Here is a 21,035-nt window from a genome sequence, read left to right on the forward strand (position 1 = left end):
GTTGGAAATGCTCCTGTGCACTATTGACTTTCATCTTTTGGGTTTTTTCATATGCTACCCATACAAAACCGATTGCAAACTTTTTGGCTTTTTACCCAGTTTTTCACAGAAGGTGCTGTAAAAATACACAATTTTAACCTATTATTTAATAAATGTTCCTGGCGGGACAAGCTTCGGAACCCCATTGCTTGGTTCAGGCTTTCTCGCTACATTCAGTTGCTCACGCATATTCAAGCGCAACCATTTATGCCCCTCCAGTGAGGGATTTAATGTCTTGAAAGTTCTGGTTTTGGGACATTTAGGGTGGCAAAAGGACTTGTGATTAATCCGATGTTGTCATCATTCCTTTCCCAGCACTGACCTCTCCCCATGTGGCCAGAGGACGGCAGCAGCTACCTGATCCTGACCAAGGAGGATCACATGGGGGAGGCAATCCTCTGGGGAGTGACATGACATCATCAAACGAGACATGGTATCCACCTTTTTCTTTTGAGAATACCTCATCAATTTCCCATGCCTTAATGGAATATTGTCATACCCCCCTGCACCCACCTAGGAAGACTCCTGAAAACACCTTCCCAATACTCTGCATACAAGTCATCAAAAACTGACTTGCTTTTTGAGATCAATAAGAACACTATCCCAGACTTTGCATACAAGTTATCAAGAACTAACTTTTATTTCTTTAAATGCGAAAGTACTGTGACGAAGAAGATGAGCAGAGTAATGAAGATCAGTGGATGCCAAGAGCACAAACTACGCTCTAGTTGTTGCAGGAAAATGCCTGATGCCAGGAGATTTAATCCAGCATACCAGCTGACAAGCAGACGCTGGTTGGATAACTCTAGTTTTCTCTGTAGCGACCTAGGGACTACAGCACTGGTGCGAGGTCCGGGGTGCCAACCGGCTCACCAAAGAGGTCGAAGAGTGCTGATGGAAGGGTGCAGTATGCTGCGAGGGCGCCCGAAGCAAGGGAAAGGCTCCAGAGCTTTCGCAAGGTACCAATAGGCAGCCTCCACACTACCTGAGCTTGAAGAGACACCAAACAGACGAATGGGAGCCGCAAGAGAAACAGAAGCCGCAGCGCAGAGGCGGTGGAAGGGAGCAGAACGCTAAAGAGCTGCCAAAGGCTTCCCACAGGAGAACCTGCACGCGCCATCAAGAACCTGGAGTCCACCCACGGGACGCAGAGACACCGGTATGTATTGGCAACCCTGCCAAAAACAAATAACGGTGAATACAGTATATAAGGAAGAACGAGCAAGTGAATGTTAGAGACAGAACAAAGTAAATATAAGAGACTGTCAAGTTTGTAAGTGTATGCCGTATACATATGAAAAAAGCACGGCAAGAGAATCTACCAGGCAGATTCAAGTCACAAGAGAAAAGCACTGGCAGGAGACTATACCAGGAGGATGCATGTAGCAAGTGTGTTCATATGAGAAAGCCCTGCTAGGGAAGCACACCAGGCAAGGACAGGTTGAACAGTGTATGCAAAATACATCACCTACGGAGGCCCTGAGAAGGATAAATCAAGACTAGCAAAAGGCTGTGTTAAAACATATTTAAGAGGAGTGAAAACCTGGCAGCAGAGTACACCAGGTATCCTACTAAGATACAGACTAACAACCAAGTTGTTTTGTGTACCAGTTGTGTTGTTGATCAAAATAAACTTAAGGAACTAATATTCTTGAAAGTATAAAACCAAGTGAACAGAAATCTAAGGCAAGGGAACCACCCTGTGGAACAAGGAACTCGATCCTTCTCGAAGTTTTGGGTTGGAGTTGCACATTTCCATTTTGAACATGTGTACGCTACTCAACGCCAAATACTTTTTCCCTTTCACCTTGTGAAGGCCAGAATAGTACTTTGGACACAGGACGTTTTGCTTTGGACATTCTGACATCCGACAGACCCTTAGTTTTGTTTGAGTTTTGTTTGAGATAGGGAAACACCTCTTAGTGTAGGGATAGAGAGGCAATTCCCAACCCCTTTATAAAAGTTTATGGCCAAAACCATGAACCCCATTTGCCCGTGTCTCATGCCTGACTCCTCACAGGAAGCATGGATTGTATTGTCAGTGATCAATGATCTTGTTCTTTGTCTCCATGGTACAATTTCCAATGATTCTGGTCTTTAGAAATACCTGGTGTGCTGTTGTCCCTCAATAGTGTTCCATGGTTGCACTACTGTTGTGTTGTATTCACTACACAGTAAGCTTTATATTAATAATTACTTTGTTTACTTTTCAAAACAGGTCCTCTTATTGCCACATCTGTGTTTTCATTAAGAGCCAAAGAAAATGAAGAGCTTTGTGCAAAGGACAATCGGGATTCAGAGAGAATGTCTAGTTCTAATGATCCCCTAGGTGAGTGAGCTCGGTAAAAGTGTTGATAGAGAGATCTGATGTAAGGATCTGTGTTGTTTTCTCCACAAACTGCACAAAATCACAAACACCTGTGCACCTATGCACACATAGACGCACAAATCACTTGTACACCAACTTCCTTTCAAACAACATTGTGTAAGGGAGGAATGGTATCACAAGTATGACACTGACACACGAGGCACAGGTTTCAAAACCTTTATTCAATTGTTGGAGTTTGGAAAAACTCATGCTTTACCCTATAGCTATGATGGGAGTAATCAAATAATAAAGAATCTTAGTCTGTGTTTGTCAAATCAAAATGGCAAATACTAACAAAACCTAATGCTTGACATATCTCTTATACAAAAAGTGTGTAAAGGTGGATATGTATGCAAAGGAAAATCAGTGTTATAACATAAAGGAGCAAGATGGCTGAGTCGGCTCTCCTCCCCACGTTGAACAGCACCGAGTAAGGTGGTCCCGTAGACAGGATGATGCACTCTGACTCAGGTTCTAAAAAAAAAAGGCAGTTCAAAATGTGGATCGAGACCTGCATGGCCTTCCACGTTAGTCTCTTATTCCAGCGTTCCAAAAGTTCTTTCACAGTTCATCAAAAGGATTACAGTTCAACAGAAAGTTCATGTAGGCCTCCCTCTGTCGGACTCGGACCTTTCACTGATGTCAAAGACTTTTCAAATGTGCGAGGCTTTTACCATGGAGCTCTGCAGGACCACTTCGACTTTCTCTTCAGCTCACACACTCTTCTATTATTTGCCCCAGTGTCTCTTGGTCTAGGTAGTTCAGCATCATAAGCACAAATGTTCATAGAAAACTTTATCTCAAAGTAATCACCTTTTTAACTTCCCCTTTCGCCGGGGTTAATCTTGGCCATTGTGTATTTCAGAGTTTGTTCACTTTGCTGCTTTATAGCAAGATATCACATATTTCGCAGAGACTTCCATGTGGGCTACTTCCTTTCGTCGGTCCACTCCGCTACTCTATATCACTGGCTTCACAGTTATCAGTAATTTAAATTCCAACACAGGTCTGCCTTACTTCGTGTCTCATCCATACGTCTGCAGCCTTCAATTGTGAGAGATACTGAGATATACTGTTGCAACTTCAATCTTTCCAGCCTTTCACTACTCGACAACTCACCGGCTGTGTGCATTCCTTTCTTGTTTTAATGCACAAGTCAAGGTTCATACCACAGGCTTGGCCCCAACTCTGTTGTTCACCCGGTAGGGTCGCTGGCGTCCTTGAAACATAATGCAATTCTCTTGTCTGGGATTTGGCCTTCTGTACATATCTTTCACGGCTCTTCTGAGGCAACAACCTCCGTCAGGGATCTCCTGGGTCCTCGGCCCTTTGCTCTCATCCTGCTGTCGGTGGGTCTGCTCCAGTAGGTTTGCCTTCACCGAGAAGTTCAGCTCCATCTCGTGTTCCGCCTTGCTCAGAGTGTGTCCCTATGTTCCGACTTTTATCCGTGTGGGGAGAGCTTATGGGTATAAGACGTAGGTGATTAAAGTCAAGTGGCTCACTTTGCCTGACCCGATTAGTGGGACGTGACCAATGAGATATGCAAGGGTTAGCCTCTTTACTCTGTTGCCCTCTTCCTCTGCCCAGTGTTTGTGCAAAAAGAGGGGGAGTTGGGACATTGGGTACACGACTCACCCCCACTCCCTCACTCCCTCAAGACCCCTCACCCAGGTGATCCTCCCGCACTAGTGCACCCCCAGGGTCTGGATCCAACAGCGATTGCATGCCCTGGACGCCTGAGAGAGAGATCCCAGAGGACTAGTCGGTGAGAACCCCTTTGGTTTCTCACAATTGCAAGACTTGCGTATGGAGTCTCTATCCAACTTCTGATATCTGTGTATGCAAAAGCCTATAGATTAAAATCTGCAGGTGGGCAAGGTCAGTTAGTCTATGTAATAATTAGGCATGCTCTTCGGGGCCGCCGTCAGTGATATTGACCGCGATAATTCATGCACGGTGTGTATTATGTGTAACAGGGCCTCTTCCTGCTTCCCATCCTGCTTCCTGTGGATTGTTTTTGGTCCACAATGTGGTTATTTTAGGTGAATGTTAGGTGGGGGCTCATTTGCGCTTTCTGGGTTCTATGGCTTTACATACAAAACAACTGACTTGCCTGGCTGGTGTTGAAGCAATTATCTTTGCTCCCAGTGAGTGTCATGTGAAAATATAGCCGTTTCAATACAGGAGTAAAAATATCATACCAATTACTTTGTCAAAACAGAAGTAACTTTGTGAAATAATGTCATAGCTTTCAATTTTGTGTTGGCTGAAAACCTCCTGTATCCCTCCCCATTACCATCCCCAGTACCCTCACCACCTTCCTGCTTCCTTGTGAATGTTCTTACATGTTCAACCATACAATTGTATACTTCTTCATTTTCAGTGCTCTGTGTCCCAGAGGAACAAATTCATGTGATATGTTTGTAGAGTAATGTTACTTTGTTAAAAACATGTATTAATCATGGGTAAAACTCGACCTGTTTCACATATTATATAATCTCAAGATGATGGTGCACTCCAAGGAGGAGCATTTATAAGGCAACCACTTTCTTAGCGGTTCTCTTCAAATCCCTCCGGCTGTGTCCTTTACTTTTATTTTAACATGAATGCTTGTGAAGAGGTGCAAGACTATCTGGACTCTGAGCTCTTGAGTATCTGAGAAGATGTGCAACACAACAGTTAGCCAAGAATCCTGGGGAACGATTCCAGAGTACTCCTGTGTCCCTGGAGAAGCTTCTGGCAGTACAGCAGTTGTACCTGTGGACTTAGAAAATGCACCTTTACGGGTAAGGGTCCTTCAGAGGTGTCTGGGTCCCCACCAGCAAGATTGTGCCAGGCCCATAGAAAGGCTGCAACTGGGAATAGGTCAACCACAGAGAGGTGTGGGAAGTGAGACCACCTGTCAGTTAGGCCAGGTCCACAGCTACCTGATGTCTGCCCTGGGATAAACCCAACTTGTGGCTAGGAATTGTCTCAATGTGAGAACTGTGGCCCCTTCAACCGCGCCAGTTGTAATATCTTAATAAAATAGCATAAGGTCAAGTGATGATTGTGGGAAATGGAAAGTGGTGCGACGGCTGGCCCACTAGAATATGGATTCATTAGAAATGACCAAATCCAATTTACCTACCCCACCAAAAGACCCCACCAAAAGACCTAAAAGACCTAGAAGGAATCAACCGTCCAGGTCCGTCGTGCAGCTGTCGACGGTTGATTCCTTCTCCGGGCCGGCGTCGAGTGGCTCGACGTTGGGGTGGAGAAATGGGGAAATATTAAGATATTTTAGCAAAATTGTGGCTAAGGCCAGGAACTCCGCGGGATGCTTCCGACCAGTATGAGATATAGATATATATATATATATATATATATATATATATATATATATATATTCAATGAAAAAACTTTGTTAAAAGGAACACTAACACCCAGGACATCAAAGATGACATCACAAATGTCATTGATGACATCACTGATGACATCACATGTGCATTTACTTTTCATGAAAACTCTGTAGGAGGGATTCTTATAATGTTGACCAAAAAGTGTCAAGGATCATTGGAATAAATATCATGAGCTAATTAGTGCATTAAGCAATGCATTGATATAAATAGCATTCTATTATGAAGTTCTATCCAGTATACTAAGCAACTCATGCAGAAACTTAGGCAGTGTTTGCAGTATTCATGATGAAGGTGCAATATTCATAATCTTGCCATGTAGAATAATGAAATGATAACTGCTTTCTTATTAGAGTTTTGCGTACTGTGAAACATGTAATAAGTAGCTAATAAAACCCACTTAATACATAATTACATTATTATAGACAAAACACAAAGAGACAACAACGCATACAAATATGAGTATATACAGGGATAGAGAAGTAAGCAAAAAAGCAGAAGTAGTAGCAGAAAGAGTTCATAACCTAACTGATTATCTTTATGCAGAGAAATGATTGCTCTGTTTCAAAGCTGCTACTTACTGTATGTATGTGTATCAAATTATGTCAGTGAACCCTAAGGAAAGGAGTGTGAGTACAATGTATACAAATATGAGTATATAGAGGGAAGGTATAGTAATAAAAATAAAACTATGAGAAAGTGCTGATAACTCTAATGATTATCTTCATGCACAGAAAGGATTGCTCTCTTTCAAGCCTGTGTCTTCCGCTATATATATGTTTCATATGATATGACTTGACCCTAAGTCTACAAATATAGTACCTTTTCAATTTTTACTTCCTGACTGTTACTGAAGAAAACTATGTGGCTTAGATATGTCAGTAAAGGAAAAAAAGGGAGAGCCAGCCATGTGATGTCATCAGTGATATCATCAATGACATTTGTGATGTCATCTTTGATGTCCTGGATGTTAGTGTTAGCAGTGCACGGTGGCGCGAGTTATGGTTGCTTTACCATACCATAACTGCCGAATTTCAGGGGTTTTTCGGTTTTACTTTGAACCATAACGTCCCTTTAACAACGTTTTTTTACTGAATTTCATAGGTTTTTAGTAGCGCAAGTTAACCATAAACTCCCTTTAACAAACTTTTTTCATTAGCACGCAGACAATATACAAAGATGGAGTGTAAAAAGCAATTTCTCAGGGATGGCTTTACACAGAATGTTGCAAAGTAAGAATATATGTTCGTTCACAGTGAAGGTCAGCTGCTTCCATTTTTTGCTCGCGGGCCGGAGTGGCCCACGACTCGCACTATAAGGTTCTATTGTTTTTTGACCGTGACAGACAGGGATCGTGCCAAAAGACTTCTTTTGAAGGAGGGGTGCGGGGTGCAAAAACGTAAGAGACGATAAGGATGAAATTTCTGAAACGAAACCGCTTTTATATATTATATCACTATGAGAAAGATTGTTGGCACAGACGGAGTCGTATTTAGGGACTGCATTACGCGTAGACAATGGAAAATGGCAATATAATGTAAGTAACCCTTTAAATTATTTTATACCGGAATATAATAACAATAGCGTGGCGTTAAAGCCCGGTTAAGTTGTACTTGTTCGTTCAATGTGGCATATTGTTTTGTACCGCGCACTATCACCGCCAAAGTGGTCTGCTGGCGCTCAGACGGCTCTGAAAAAGGCAGAGGAGAGAGGATGGGTTAGTGGGAATAAGTTAACATACTCCGTTGCACTATCCTCGTAGCAAATAGTTTCACGCCCTAATAAATAAAATGAATATTTTTAATGAAGATCGGCTTGTGAGACTAATTTATGTTTTTAAACGGGTACATCCTTCCCTACTGTCAATGCCACGATTTTCAGACCCCGGCCGACGCATTTTTTAACTGCCAGGTGCAGCTCCTAGTAAACAACTTCATGACCCTCACCATTTTATGGGACCATCGCCAAGGACCAATATGCCCTTACGCGGTACTAGCAGCTAGAAGCAACATACCAACCGTTATGGTGGTCTAATGCCTCGTTGTTGGAACAGCCTTCCGATTATCAGTGCGACCACAGTCCTTCTTTTATCATAAACCAACACCCTGTGTAACGCAAAGGAACAGCATGTGACTCAAGATGAACTTTTGCAGATCGACAGCAAAGACAAATGCAAATCGCTGAATATTCTATAAACATTTGATGTCAAATAAATGTACTTTACGAAATGTACAATCTTGCTGTTTGCTTTTAAATCATAGTTTCATATTCCGAATTGTGGCGCGCTGTGTTGTGAGATGATCTGTGTTGTTTTCCGGATTCTGTATGAAGTCGCGTAGGAGCAGTGTTGGCAACTCCTTAGTAAGAAAAGTAGCTATTGGCCGTCATAAAAGTAGCTAGAAGTAGCTTAATGACGTCATAACCTAATTTGCATAATTCACCAGGTGCATGATGGGTGATTGCCGAGGGCATGGTTGTTATAGCCTCTCATTGAGCTCACCCCTTTTTTGTAATGAAAGTCGCGAATGCACAGATGCAAACTCATTACATCCATATGCATACATTCACATGCAAATGCACTAGTATTTAAATAAACCCCACAATGATTAGGTTGTTCTGTTGTCGCTTCTTAAACGTGTACTGCCATTTTTAATATGCTAGTATTTTATAATCCATAATGCCTCGTTGTTGGAACAGCCTTCCGATTATCAGTGCGACCATAGTGCTTCTTTTATCTTAAACCAACACCCTGTGTAGCGCAAAGGAATAGCGCGTGAGTCAAGATGAACTTTTCAGGATCGACAGCAAAGACAAATGCAAATCGCTGAATATTCTCTAAACATTTGATGTCAAATGTACTTTACGAAATGTACAATCTTGCTGTTTGCTTTTAAATCACAGTTTCATATTCCGAATTGTGGCGCGCTGTGTTGTGAGCTGATGTGTGTTGTTTTCCGGGTTCTGTGTAAAGTCGCGTAGGACTGGAGACGACTGGGCGCGTTTGGCTACGCACCCTCTAACGTCACGGAGAGAGGCGGGGAATATGAATGCTTTCATGAGGTCAGGCTTAGGGGTGGGAGATATGATTTAGTGTCGCAAAAACAGGTCAGCCAGGTCGATGGGGCAAGTGATGGGATTATCACATAATGTCGGCGCACAGCAGCCTGATTTATCGTTTGTTTAGTGGACAAAAAGTCAGATAGGCCCATAGGAAATTGTAATGTCAGCGGACATAAGGAGGGTTCTTAGAACACTTTCAACCTGACAACAAACAATACGAACAGCGTTCTCGGAACAACCCCATTTTGTTTAATTGCGAACATTTCAGCACCGCGAGTGTTCTTAGAACACATTCAACTTGCCAGAGTACATTACGGACAGCGTCCTCAGGACACCCCCATTTTGTTTATGTACCAACATTTAAGGACACCGCAAGTGTTCTTAGCTCAATTTTAGCTTGCTTACGAACAAAACGGACACATACACCATCCTCGGAACACCCCACCATTTAGTTTATATAGAACATTTCAGAACAGCCGTGTTGTCCGCAGACAAATCGAACACAACAAAAGCGTCTAGCACATTAAAAAAACAGAACATTGAACCTATCTCATACTCCCCCACCCTCCGCAAACACTCTTACACACCAACACACTCCACTAAATACAATTTTTAATCCAAGTTTCACCGCGCTGTCCACGGTCGTCCGTGAATGCAAGATGGCGGGCGCCACAGAAAATCTGACGCGCTTCACGCACCACGCCGTCCAATCGGCGAACACGTCGCATGTCCGCAGACATCACGCAAGCCGCTCGGCCAATTGGGGCGCTGTCCGCAGAGCGAACCGGGAAGTCCGTCCGCAGAGCGAATGGAGATATCACTAATTTTTTTGCCTTACATTTTGGTCATTTTAAAAATAACTACTGGAAGGATTTACACCACATTTGCAAAAGCACGCTTTCGGGACTAAGCCCCTGCTCCTGCCGCAAATTTGGTGTAAATCCGTCCAGCGGTTTGGGCTGTAAGCGTGCACAAAGTTTTTTCCCATTATGTCTATGGGAAAAAAACAAGTTTTGGCACCCCCCCCTATAACTTTGCCCCCCCTGGACCAAACCTCTCCAAAAATTCAGAGTGGGCCATATACTTTTTTTGCAAAGTTTGGTGAGGATTCGTCCAGAGGCAGCGAAGTTATAAGCCACCCACGTCCATGTAATATTACAAGCTCACTGCTGGGGAGCTAAGGAACAACCTCTTGTTATGCAACAAGCTCCGCTACTTCAGCAGAGGTAACTTGAGGTAGACTTCCGCTTTCTACCACTTCCCTAGGTTCACATAAGGTGTACCCTGCAATCAACTTCCCGTTCTGTTTCCGGTAACATGATCCATCAAGAAAATAGGTCACATCGGTGAGGGCGGTATCTGTTAGATCAGTTAAAGTGGTCAATGGACATCATAGATGGCTACACAGTCATGAGGCTCAGTATCATGTGATTCCCCATCCTTCTGGGTGGGGAGCAGGGATGCAGGTTTCAGTAAAGGACATCTAGTTAGTGTAACATTCAAGGAGTTTTAGACGGATCTTATATTTACTGACTCCAGATACAGACATATGTTAAGTTTTGGTTTTCAGCAGTAGGGAGACAATCAAGTGGCGTATTGCAATTTCTAAGTGTTATATTCTCACATTTTGCTACTGCCATTGCTGCTGCTGATCTTAGGAACTGCAGCATTGCTGCTGCAACAGGTTTTAATTCCTTACTGTAATAGGCTATTGGTTTGTCATGTTTGTTGTGTTTCTATATTGATACAGCTGAAGCAAACCTTTTCTTCTCATGGCAAAACAGAGTCAACTTTTTCTTGTAATCGGGAAATCCTAAAGCTGATGCATTAGCCAAACTATCCTTTATTTTCAAAAAATCTTCTTCAGCCCCTGGTGTCTATTGTAAAGGCTCTGTTGTGTTCACTCGTGTACACTGTTGCAGAGGTTTGGCAATTTCAGTTTTCCACCAGAACCCACTGCCGGAAATAAAGGTTTCATGTGTTTTAGTCGTGGAGTTTTCACTGCTGCCATTTTTGGTAATTTTCTTTTTATAAATGGGATGGTTCCTCCCCTTCAGCCCCCCCCCCTTTAATCCAACCCCACCACCTCCGCCTAACACCCACCACCCCAAATATCCCTCATCCCAAACATACAACACGTTTATGTAAAAAAAGAAAAGACAAATAAAATATGGTAACCGGCAGTAACGGGGATACCTAAAATTGACCTCATCTGTGTAACAGTTTGGGTCTTTGGGATTTCATAAACCGCCTCTTTCCTGGAGGATATTGGACAAAGAAATTGAATTATATTGTGCCCTAGGTAGTGGACTGTCAGCTTGCGTAGCTGTTGCTTGGCCTTTTGATGCTATATGTCTCTTCCTGGCTAAGCAATTAGCAGGACAAATGTGTCCTGTCTGCATTCTTCGCGTGATGGTGTTGCAAATTCGCGTGATGGTGTTGCAAATTAATAAATCATCTACATACTGCACTAAGACTGACCCACCAGGAAACCTTCTATCATCCAAATCTCTTGAGTTGTTGTGAGAAAATTATAGGCAATTCGATTTATCCCTGGGGCAACTGGGTCCATGTGTAGTGCATTCCTTTCCGGGAAAATGCAAATAGGTACTGGCCGTTTTATGTATTGAGACTGAGAAGAAAGCGGAGCACAGGTACAGTACTGTGAAGCATGTAGCGCTTGTCATAAGGCAGGATACAATGTGTGTCTGGGTTGGTTACTACTGCAAGCAAAGGGGCGACCGCACCATTAATAGCGCTAGGTCTTGGATGAAAAAATGGGTGGACTTTACCTTTTTTTGTTAAACTTACATTTTATTGCCATTTTGTCAAACAGTGTTCAGTTACAGAACATATGACTCATAATAAAACAACCACAATAACCACTGAAAAGTCCCCCCCCCCCCAAAACTCAGGAGATGCTTAGATGCTTGCTTTAATAAACAACCCAAAATCAGATACGCCTGAACTCAAATGATACCGCTGTCAATACACATACGACCAGGTGTGGACCAGTTCTACACGTAAATAATTGTTACAATGCCTTAAGTAGTCCTGTTCTTCAGGCGGTGGATCTCACTCCCTCCCTCCCGCACCACCTGTAAAGACTGGAGGGTGGTGCCTGTACTCTTGCTCTCTATATGGCAGAGCGGAAGCATAGGGCACCCCAGCCAAGATTCTCTATTCGGTAGATATGGGCGAGCAATCAAGGCTTAAGCTCTCAGGAGGTGACGCAGGCTGGTTTTTAAGTACAGTGTAGTCCCCAAGCCCCCACAAAGGAATGTCCACACACTATGTTAGTGAAAACACAGCTCTTTATATAAATTGGCTCAAGTTGTGTACACAATCACAATAATGCACTTTGTGCTCAAGATAATCTAAAATGGTAAATATATATTTCTATGTGGTACCACTATTACTCTTTGATTCCATTTAAAATGCATCAACTGTACTCAGTTCAAATGTCATAAATATCAGTTAATAAAGTGAACCAACAATAGACAACGGAGGAAAGCAGGTTGGTTAAAACAATAGGCAGAATACTGGGCCCTATCACTAGGCACAGTTCTGGGTGAGGATCCCCCCCAACTGGGCAACCTGTAAATAAAGATATAATACACGTCCAGTCCATATATTGTTCATATGAGTCTTATTTCCCCCTAGAAAGGTTCTACCACCCCAGTGTACCTGGAATAGCAGAGTTCGACTTCGGGTCATCGACGGATCCTTCTTGAGCGGCTCCCTTTAAGGCATGAGCCACCGATCGTCGAGATTCCTCGAAGAAATGATGAACAAAGACGTTGAGGCAGCAGCTTCGGTCCTGGCGGTGCTTGTCGACGATCGGTCGTGGATGTCCTGCGAAGATGAGGTGTGCGGTGCACCTCGGCGACGATAGTAGGTTGCCGCAAAGAGTCACTGAAGAACTTTGGCCCAGCAAGGGCGTTGAGTCGTCGGCGTCTCTGTGGTCTTCGGGTGGCAGAAAACCCACCAGTTCCTGCTCCTTGGCGCGTCGGCGGCCTCGACTTTCTCCGGCGGGACAAAGTGGTCGGCAGTGCTGGCGAGAGCGTCCTTGAATGCAAGTGTCTTAATCAGTGGAGCATTGCGGCTCGGCGTCAAGCGGTTCCCGCTTCTGGGCAACACAGCTTCGACAGGCCTCCAGCGGTTATTGCAAACCTGCAAACCCTGGTCGACGACGGTGGACAGCTGTCGGTGCTTCTCTCCGTTCTCCTCGGCGGTCCCCATCTCCGGCGGACAGTGTTTCGAAGGCTGACTTCCAGGGCGCTTCGGCTAAGGTTAGCGGTGCACAATGGTCCCTCGTAGCTTGGAAGAGGTCTCCTAACCAGGTCCTCTCTTGGATCAGTTTCGATGGCACAGCAGCTTTCGGATTGCGGTGAAGCTAACAGCAGTCAACCACCTTCTTCGGGCTCGTCTTTGAGATTAAGCATCAGTTTAAACTTCAGCTTCTGAATGATTTCTAGCAATGAGAAGCCCCCAGATATACTGTTCGGTCTCTCATTCACTCTGGTGGGTCACAATCAGGCAACCAATCACTCAGAAGGGCACTCAGAAGGGCATTCAGGCAGTCAGGCAGCCAATCAGGCTCAAAGTGCATTCAGACCATTCTTCTCCCTCCAGACACTCACAACAAGTAATGTATATTGGGACAAGTACCCAGCCATTCAGCACTCCACACTGCATTCATACCAGTTTCAGGCAGGGCTGTCTCAGTGTATTACATACCAGAAACCAGACACCCATAACATGAAGGGCATATTGGTCATACACTCCATTCACCCAGGACCCACCCACAGGTCATACAACATAGTACCCACAACATAGTCACTGGGAAGGCTCTAGCCAGTCTGGCCTGGACTTCCCCCACAATGCCATATATGGAACTTCCACCCAACAGCCAGTGAGGGGGAAGGGGCAGAGTCAGGGCATCCCAGGACTTTGAGAAAAACAAGGTAACAGGCAATAGAAAGCAAGAGGCCACAGGGGCCATCTTGTCTCCTACCAGGAATAAACTGATTCCAATGGCAGGGCCTGGGTATCCCAAAATGGAGGATACTCAGAACAACTGTCAAATTCAGCATGGAGCTGCCACCAGTCCATACCCTGCTCTGTGTGCCACACACAGGTGCCCAAAAACATACACTTTGAGTACAGGGGTTGTACCCCCACCCATGGGTGCCATAAGGATATCCCAAGGGTCTGTACACCAAACCAAAAAGAGGAAGAGTGGGACTCACAGGAGTCCCACATGGACTCCTCTGCTGAAAATAATACAGAACATACATCAATACGGACTACAGGACAAGGAAAGGGAGACCTTGTCCCTCCAATGCATTTCCAGCATCACACCCTCCGCCCCCCAACTCCTCGGGCTCTTCACTCAATTCCCACCCCACATCTTAACTCATTTCCCATTTACCAATGAAAGGGCCACATCCTTCATGAAACGTTCCCAAATCGCCCTGTACGATGGTCGTCAGCTTCTCCATTGTGTAAAGGTCCCTGAGTTTTTTTTCCCAGATCCCCAGGACTTCCATTTTTCGTAGCATTGATTCCCATAATCATGGAAACCGCACCTCCTCGCTCTCCGCTGAAGGGACTCCCAGCAGGTTCTGAAGGGGATCTAGTTCTAGGGAGACCCCTTTGACTTTTATCCCACTGAGGACCTATGACCAACAGGTCTGAATCACTGGGCAATCCCACCACATGTGGAACCAAGTGGCCTGCTGTCTGCAAGCCCAGGAGCAGAGCAGAGAAGATCCCTGCGACATCCTAGACCTTTAACTTGGTCTCTATACTATCCATGGAGAACCTTAAAATTGTGCTTGATGGTGGATGTAAACAGGTTACCTTGAAAGGCAACTTAAAAAATCCTAGACCAGGTCTCCTCAGGGATTTCCTTCCCCAGCCAGTTCTCCCATTGATGCTTGAAGTCTTGTCTATTCCCCCACCTCAGCCATTATCATGGCCCTATAAAGTCGCAAGAGGATTCCCTTCTGACCCTCTGCTCAGGCTAGGACTGCCTCAAATTGCGTCAAATTCCTAGACGGGTTGCCTTCCCACTTCTCGACCATTAGCAACCTTCTTAACCTCAGATATTCGAAGATGGGCATTGCGCCTTTCTCTACGACCTCAGACACGGCTTCGTAAGTTATAAAGGTGCCATCCAAAAACAACTCTCCCACCCGCTCAATTCCTCTATCTGATAGGGCCTTGCGGTGTCAAATCCTTTTCTCGCCAGTTCTATTGGGGCACCCGTGAACAGGACTGCAAGACTTGTCTTTGGCCTCAAGCCCTGGGATCGTATGTCTCCAGCTCTGAAATCCCTCCATTGGCTCCCAGTGGATGCAAGGATTAAATTCAAAACCCTCTGCATTGTTCACAAGACTTTCTGGGGCCTGGGTCATAAATACCTTCAGCTATCCCTCCGCAAATGCCTCCCCTCTCAAGCGCTTCACTCCTCTACCTCGAACTCCCTCAGGGTCAGTCGTTTTTCAAAGAAACGAGCTGGGGGTAGATCTGTCGGCTGGGGCCTCCCTCTGGAACAGCCTCCCTGCCACTCTAAAACTTGAGGAGAGCCATCTCCGGTTCCGGAAGCACCTAAAGACCTTCCTCTTTTCTTCTGCCTTCGCTCCCCCTCTCCCCTGCTGATTTGTTCTCTCTTGGCACCATGCACCTGGCCACTGTCTGTTTTTCTTCCTGCACTTATCAGACCTACCATGTCTGCTGCCTTAAGCCTACCACTTGCCAATTGCTGGTTGTACTACCACTGTTTTTTGCCGCCTTTATTATTATTTATCTGTTTCTCTTTTGAATCGCACTTTCCACTTCTCCCCCCTTCCATGCACTTTCCCCCTCCCCCTCTCCCATGCACTTACGTGTTCTCAATGTATCTGGGCCTAGTAAGATCGTTGTTTTGTTCTCCCCTGTTCCCCTCCCTTGCCTTGTTGCCCTCTGAAACACTTGTGGACGAGCACAATAGAAATAAAATATCAATATCGAGGAAAGAGGGGACAGCCAGGAGGACAAATGGCCATTAATCCTAGATTCCTTCCATACCAACGATGGACACCCTAGTCTAGGACGAGATCATAGTGCTTTGGGAATCGCCCACAGTGGGGACCACAGATAATCCCCAACCTTTTCTGGGTGCGCCATGACGTCTTCAAGAAAGGTCCAATAATTGCTGAGATTGTCCCTCAAATGTTACACCAGCACCCTCAACTGGGCTGCCCTATAAGTCTGTAAGTCAGGGTAAGCAAACCGCACCCTTTTCCCCCAGTCCCTAGGCAATGTTGGCGTTGAGTGTTTAATCCTCGGGACTCTGTTCTGCCAAACAAATTGGGCCAACGTGGTTTTCAGCTCTCGAAAAATACAGGTATGGGATGACTGTGGGCAGACACAAGAAGAGATGGAGCAATCGCAGAAGAACATTTATTTTGACTGAAACCATTCTCCAGTATCATGTGACCACTCAGGGAGCCCACCTTGCCAAGTCCTTCTTCAGCGTTTCAAGCATTGGAGTATAATTCAAGGCGAACAGCTTCACAAGAGTCCTGGGAATCTGGACTCCCAGATACGTGAGTGCCATCTTTTCCACCATTATCCCCATAAACTGGACCCTATTGTCAAAGCAGGACCCCTCAAGTCGAACAGCATAACACATGATTTGTGAACATTGAGCTTAAGTTTTGAAAACCATCTGTATGCCGTAATCAAGGACATAAGCTCGGGAACCAATGAATGTACATCCACTAGATATGCCAAGATATCGTCCGCAAATTAGGACAGCTTAAATAACATTTTCACGCATTGAATGTCCTTGATCTTTGGGTTTTCACAGACCGCAATCGCTAGGGGCTCTACAGACATAGCCTAACACAAGGGTGAGAGGGGGCATCCCTGTCTCGTCCCTCTGGACAACTTGAAAGTGGCAGTAAGAGATCCATTAACCAGCAACTGGGCCGTCGTGGAATCGTAGAGGGCCACTATCGATCGCTGGATGTGAGGCCCCAGGTGAAACTTCTCCAGGACTTGGAATATATACAGCCATTCGACCCGGTCAAATGCCTTTTCTGAGTCCAAAGATATCACCACTTGCGTCAACACCTGCTTCCTGCACCACATGCATCACATCGATAGTCTTCTAATGTTATCCGGTCCATATCTTCCCTGGATAAAGCCCCCCTGATCCCCATGGATCAGCATTGGAAGGTATTCCTCAAGCCTCTGTCCCAGGAGTCTTGCCAATATCTTCACGTTTGTATTAAGTGATATAGGCCGATATGAGGAGCACTCCCCTGGATCTCTCCCCAGCTTATGGATAAACCACTATGATGGCACTAAACGTTGAGGAGGAAAGAGCATCCCCTTCCAGCACCCTGTTAAAAACGTTGGACAAATGAGGGTCTAAGAGAGACCGAGACGTCTTGTAAAACTTAACCGAGAATTCCTTGATCATAAGGGCCACAGCCTCCAGAGTGATCGTGTCATCAATGTTGTCTGCCGCAAGTTTGGATAAACCGTGCATCCGTAGCGAGTCAAGGAACTGGGACGTTGTTTCACTATCTCCAGGAGACTCTGAGGTATATAAGGCCTCATAAGACTTATGAGACTCCCATCCTATTGCCCCCAGGTCAAACAGGTCTCTTCCCCTTCTGATTTTTTATTTTGTTGACTAACTTAGATTTCTGCACCTCCAGTAGGCGCCACGCCAGGATTCTGTCGGCCCTATCCCCTTTCTCGTCATATTTCTGTTTCTGGAAAGTTAACTTCTTTTCTGTATCCTGGATAAGCAGAGTTTTTAGCCGTGCTTTATATGCACACATCTGCGCTGCCGGTTGCGAGTTCAGACCTCTGCCCTAGCCCCACCCCCGGTCTATGGTTTTTTATCTTTGACCGTCCCTCTCGCTTTTTCTGTGCACTTAGGCCCATCCGTATCCCTCTGATCGTGGCCTCGAACCCTTCTCACACAAACTGAGGGCTGGTGTCCCCCCATCGTTAAACTCAAAGTATTCCTTAATTTGGGTTCAAAGCAGCTGGACTAGCACCTGATCCTTCAACAGCAGGTCGTTACACATCCACCTACCCTGGGGCAGTTGGGCCCACCCATCTCCAAATACCACACAGACTAGATTGTGGTCTGACCACGGGAACAGTGAGACAGCAACAGAGTGGACAAACCCCTTCAAGGCAGCATCAACCAGAACTAGGTATATTCTGGATTAAGAGTCATTGACCTGGGAATAAAAAGTGAAGGGGGACTCCTCTGCATTCAGCATCGGAACGTCTTCCACCCCCAAGAGTGCTTTAATGCTATGAAACTTCCTAGACTGGGACCACTCGGTGTGTGATACCCCCACCCCCTTCAGCCATTTCCTTTCTTTCTGCGGGTCTAGAACCATGTTAAAATCGCCCCCCCCACTTATCAGAAGTCCCTCCACAAACGGCTTCAGTTTATTTATGAGGTTGGCCCAAAACATAATCTATCCCTCATTGGGACCATAGACCGACACCACAGTGATTAGCCTGCCCCTCAATAATCCCTTGACTGTGATGTACATCCGCTCTAGGTTCTGCAACACATTGTAAACCACCAACCCGAGTGTAGATGCTACAACTATGGCCACCCCTTTTTTCTTTTTGGTTGGGGCTGAGGCCTGAAATACCACCCCAATACACCTGGCCTTCAACCCCGGCGAACCCTTTCCCACCCAATGGGTTTTCTGTAAAAGAAGCAGGTCTAGGTTGGCTCTCCTAAATCTTCAGAAGAGAAGGAGACCGTTTTGTGGGGGAGTTCAAACCTCGGACATTAAGAGACACCACCACCAAGTCAACTTTCACCTTAGCCAGTAAAAACAGATTCCTAATGATGATCACACCGAGGCACCTGACATGTAGACAAGCACAACATATGTCCCACAAGGTGTAATTATCAAGCTGTGCAAGCTCCCGCACCCCAAACCTATAACCAACTGCAATCACTCCACCAATAGTTTGTCCTCCCCCAAACTCCCCCATTCGTCCAGTCCGCCCAGTTACCATCACTGGTGTAGGACTGACCCACCAGGAAAAGCCCGCTTCACTGGGTCATATTTCGTAAGTTCAAACTCTGAAGAGCCCCCTCCTCCCTTAGCCCGTCCATCACACCACTGTAGGCCCGAAGAGCTGCTCGCCTCCATGCTGCCAATCTCAAGCATCCCTTTGCATCATCCATAAGGCTGTCTGGGGCTTGGGACCACGCTATCTGCAGCTCTTTTACCAAATGCTCTCCTTCCAGATGCCTTTGATCTTCTTGCTTCACCTCTCTCTTGGTTAAACGCTTCTACAAGCAGAGAGCTGAGGGCAGATCTAGCTCCCTCCTCGAACAGTCGCCCTCTCTCTCTCTTTTTCTCTCTCTCTCTCTCTCTGGCTTGAACCGGATCACCTTAGGTTTCGCAAGCAACTCAAGACTTTTCTTTTCCTTCCCTCTCTCCCTCCCGTGCTAACCATCCCCACAGTTGCTGAGATTGGTGGCCTGGTCCCTCAAGAGTCCTATAGGTTCCTGGCCATCTGCCCAATCTCCACCAGCATCGCCCCCCCCCCCCCGCACTGGCCCTTTGTCCCACTGCTACCTATTGGTCGGTTTTGACCCAGGCTTACACTTACCGGCTGGGTCACAACAAGCACTTCTTGTACTCCTCCCCACCCCCTTTCCTCTGGGACCCGCCAGCACTTGCCCTTGCCCCCACCCCTTTCTCTTTTCTCTGCACTTGCACGTTCCAATTTTCACAAGGCCTAGTAGGACCACTGTTTGTTTTATGTTTATTCATTGTTTTTATTAGGTGGTGTTGTTCCCTTGCTCCCTCATTTGCCTTGTGGCACTTTGAAACACTGTCTTGTTGTATAAGTGCCTTATAAGTGACCAATAAAATAAATAAAAATAAATCTCTTTTTAGGGGCAAACTTTCACACCCGCCACCCAAATGTGCCGATACCCCACCTTGTATCAATCACAACAATAACTCGTGAACAACTAGCTGTGAAGGGATCATGAAGTAAGACACAGAAAACAGATGCACTTTTCTGAATAAAGTGGTTTATTTTCTTTGTCAGGTTGAAGTAAGGACTAATTTGTCCTATGCTATTTGTGGGATGTCCCTACCTAAAGACACTAAGGATAGTCTGGTCATTAAGTTCAAATCAAACGTCTGTCTGTGTCAAACACCTATACTTGCCCTCATTACTAAAGATATACAATGTGTAGGGATGTCAGCAACCAAACAAAATAGTGTTCAAAATTAAAAGTTCAGAGCTTCTTCCAGCTCCTGGCTTGCTTTTCAGCTTCCCAAGTTCAAAACAGTTCCAAGTAGGTCTTGTGGGTGGCGGGGTGGCCGGGTCCCTTTCCTAAGAGTTAACACAGTTCATAAAAAGACATCCGGTTTCCCTTGCCATAGAGATCAATACAGTTCTAAAATCTTGGGGTTCCCTTCCCCAAGAAGTCCGCTCTCCAGCTTCAAACCTACCCTCAGTTCAAAATCTCTTGGCTTGCAATGATAATTCTAGTTCAACATTGTAACCATCCAGGTTTCTCAATAGTTCATACAGATTGTTCTTTTCTTCAATTACTTCAAGCACTTGCAATACAACTTCGGTATCTTGGCTTTCCTTGGATCTTTCCAAGTAGGGTTCACTTGGACTAGACACAGTTGTCGACCACACGGTCCACCCATTACAGGTCACACAACTGATGACCCATGGCACTTGGTTCTGTTCTTGTTTGTTCTCTTGGTTCTTAAAAAAAAAAAGGGGGGTACTCGGTCTAGGCACAGTTGTCGGACCACACGGTCCACCCATTAAAGGTCATGCAACTGATAACCCTTACACATTGTTACCAACTTCTGTTTTCTCGTTATGCACCTGTATCATTAGTTGGGGCTTCTTAGCGATCTCTTTACTTTATCACAACGTGTATTTCACAGAGTTCACACTGTGGTGTTCACCCTTTTCTCCAGCTTGGGGTCTGGCATGGATTCACATGCTCATGAATATTCCCCGTCGTCAGGCTGGGAATCCTTGGTAAAGAAAAATCAGTATCAGTTTCGTTTCTGATCTGTCTTTCGTAGTAGTAACCAATCACTGATCTCTGCGTCATACTGACCACAGCCAATGACTGC

The 21,035-nt window shown here is 45.4% G+C and overlaps 1 protein-coding gene across 3 annotated transcripts in view; it reads left to right on the forward strand.

The window, feature by feature from the left end:
* LOC138449209 (zinc finger protein interacting with ribonucleoprotein K-like) overlaps positions 1 to 21,035 on the forward strand; it is a 740,539-nt gene that overhangs the window by 151,243 nt on the left and 568,261 nt on the right. For 2 of the 3 annotated variants that reach the window (XM_069604751.1, XM_069604752.1), the window contains exon 3: positions 2,258 to 2,368. The exons of the other annotated variant lie outside the window; for it this stretch is intronic. In XM_069604751.1, the coding sequence (XP_069460852.1) occupies positions 2,258 to 2,368 (111 nt within the window). The remainder of the gene's footprint in view (positions 1 to 2,257; positions 2,369 to 21,035) is intronic. 3 annotated transcript variants of the gene reach the window in all.

Source organism: Ambystoma mexicanum, chromosome 1p (assembly GCF_040938575.1).
Source record: "Ambystoma mexicanum isolate Mex_15411 chromosome 1p, UKY_AmexF1_1, whole genome shotgun sequence".
Classification (NCBI taxonomy): domain Eukaryota; kingdom Metazoa; phylum Chordata; class Amphibia; order Caudata; family Ambystomatidae; genus Ambystoma; species Ambystoma mexicanum.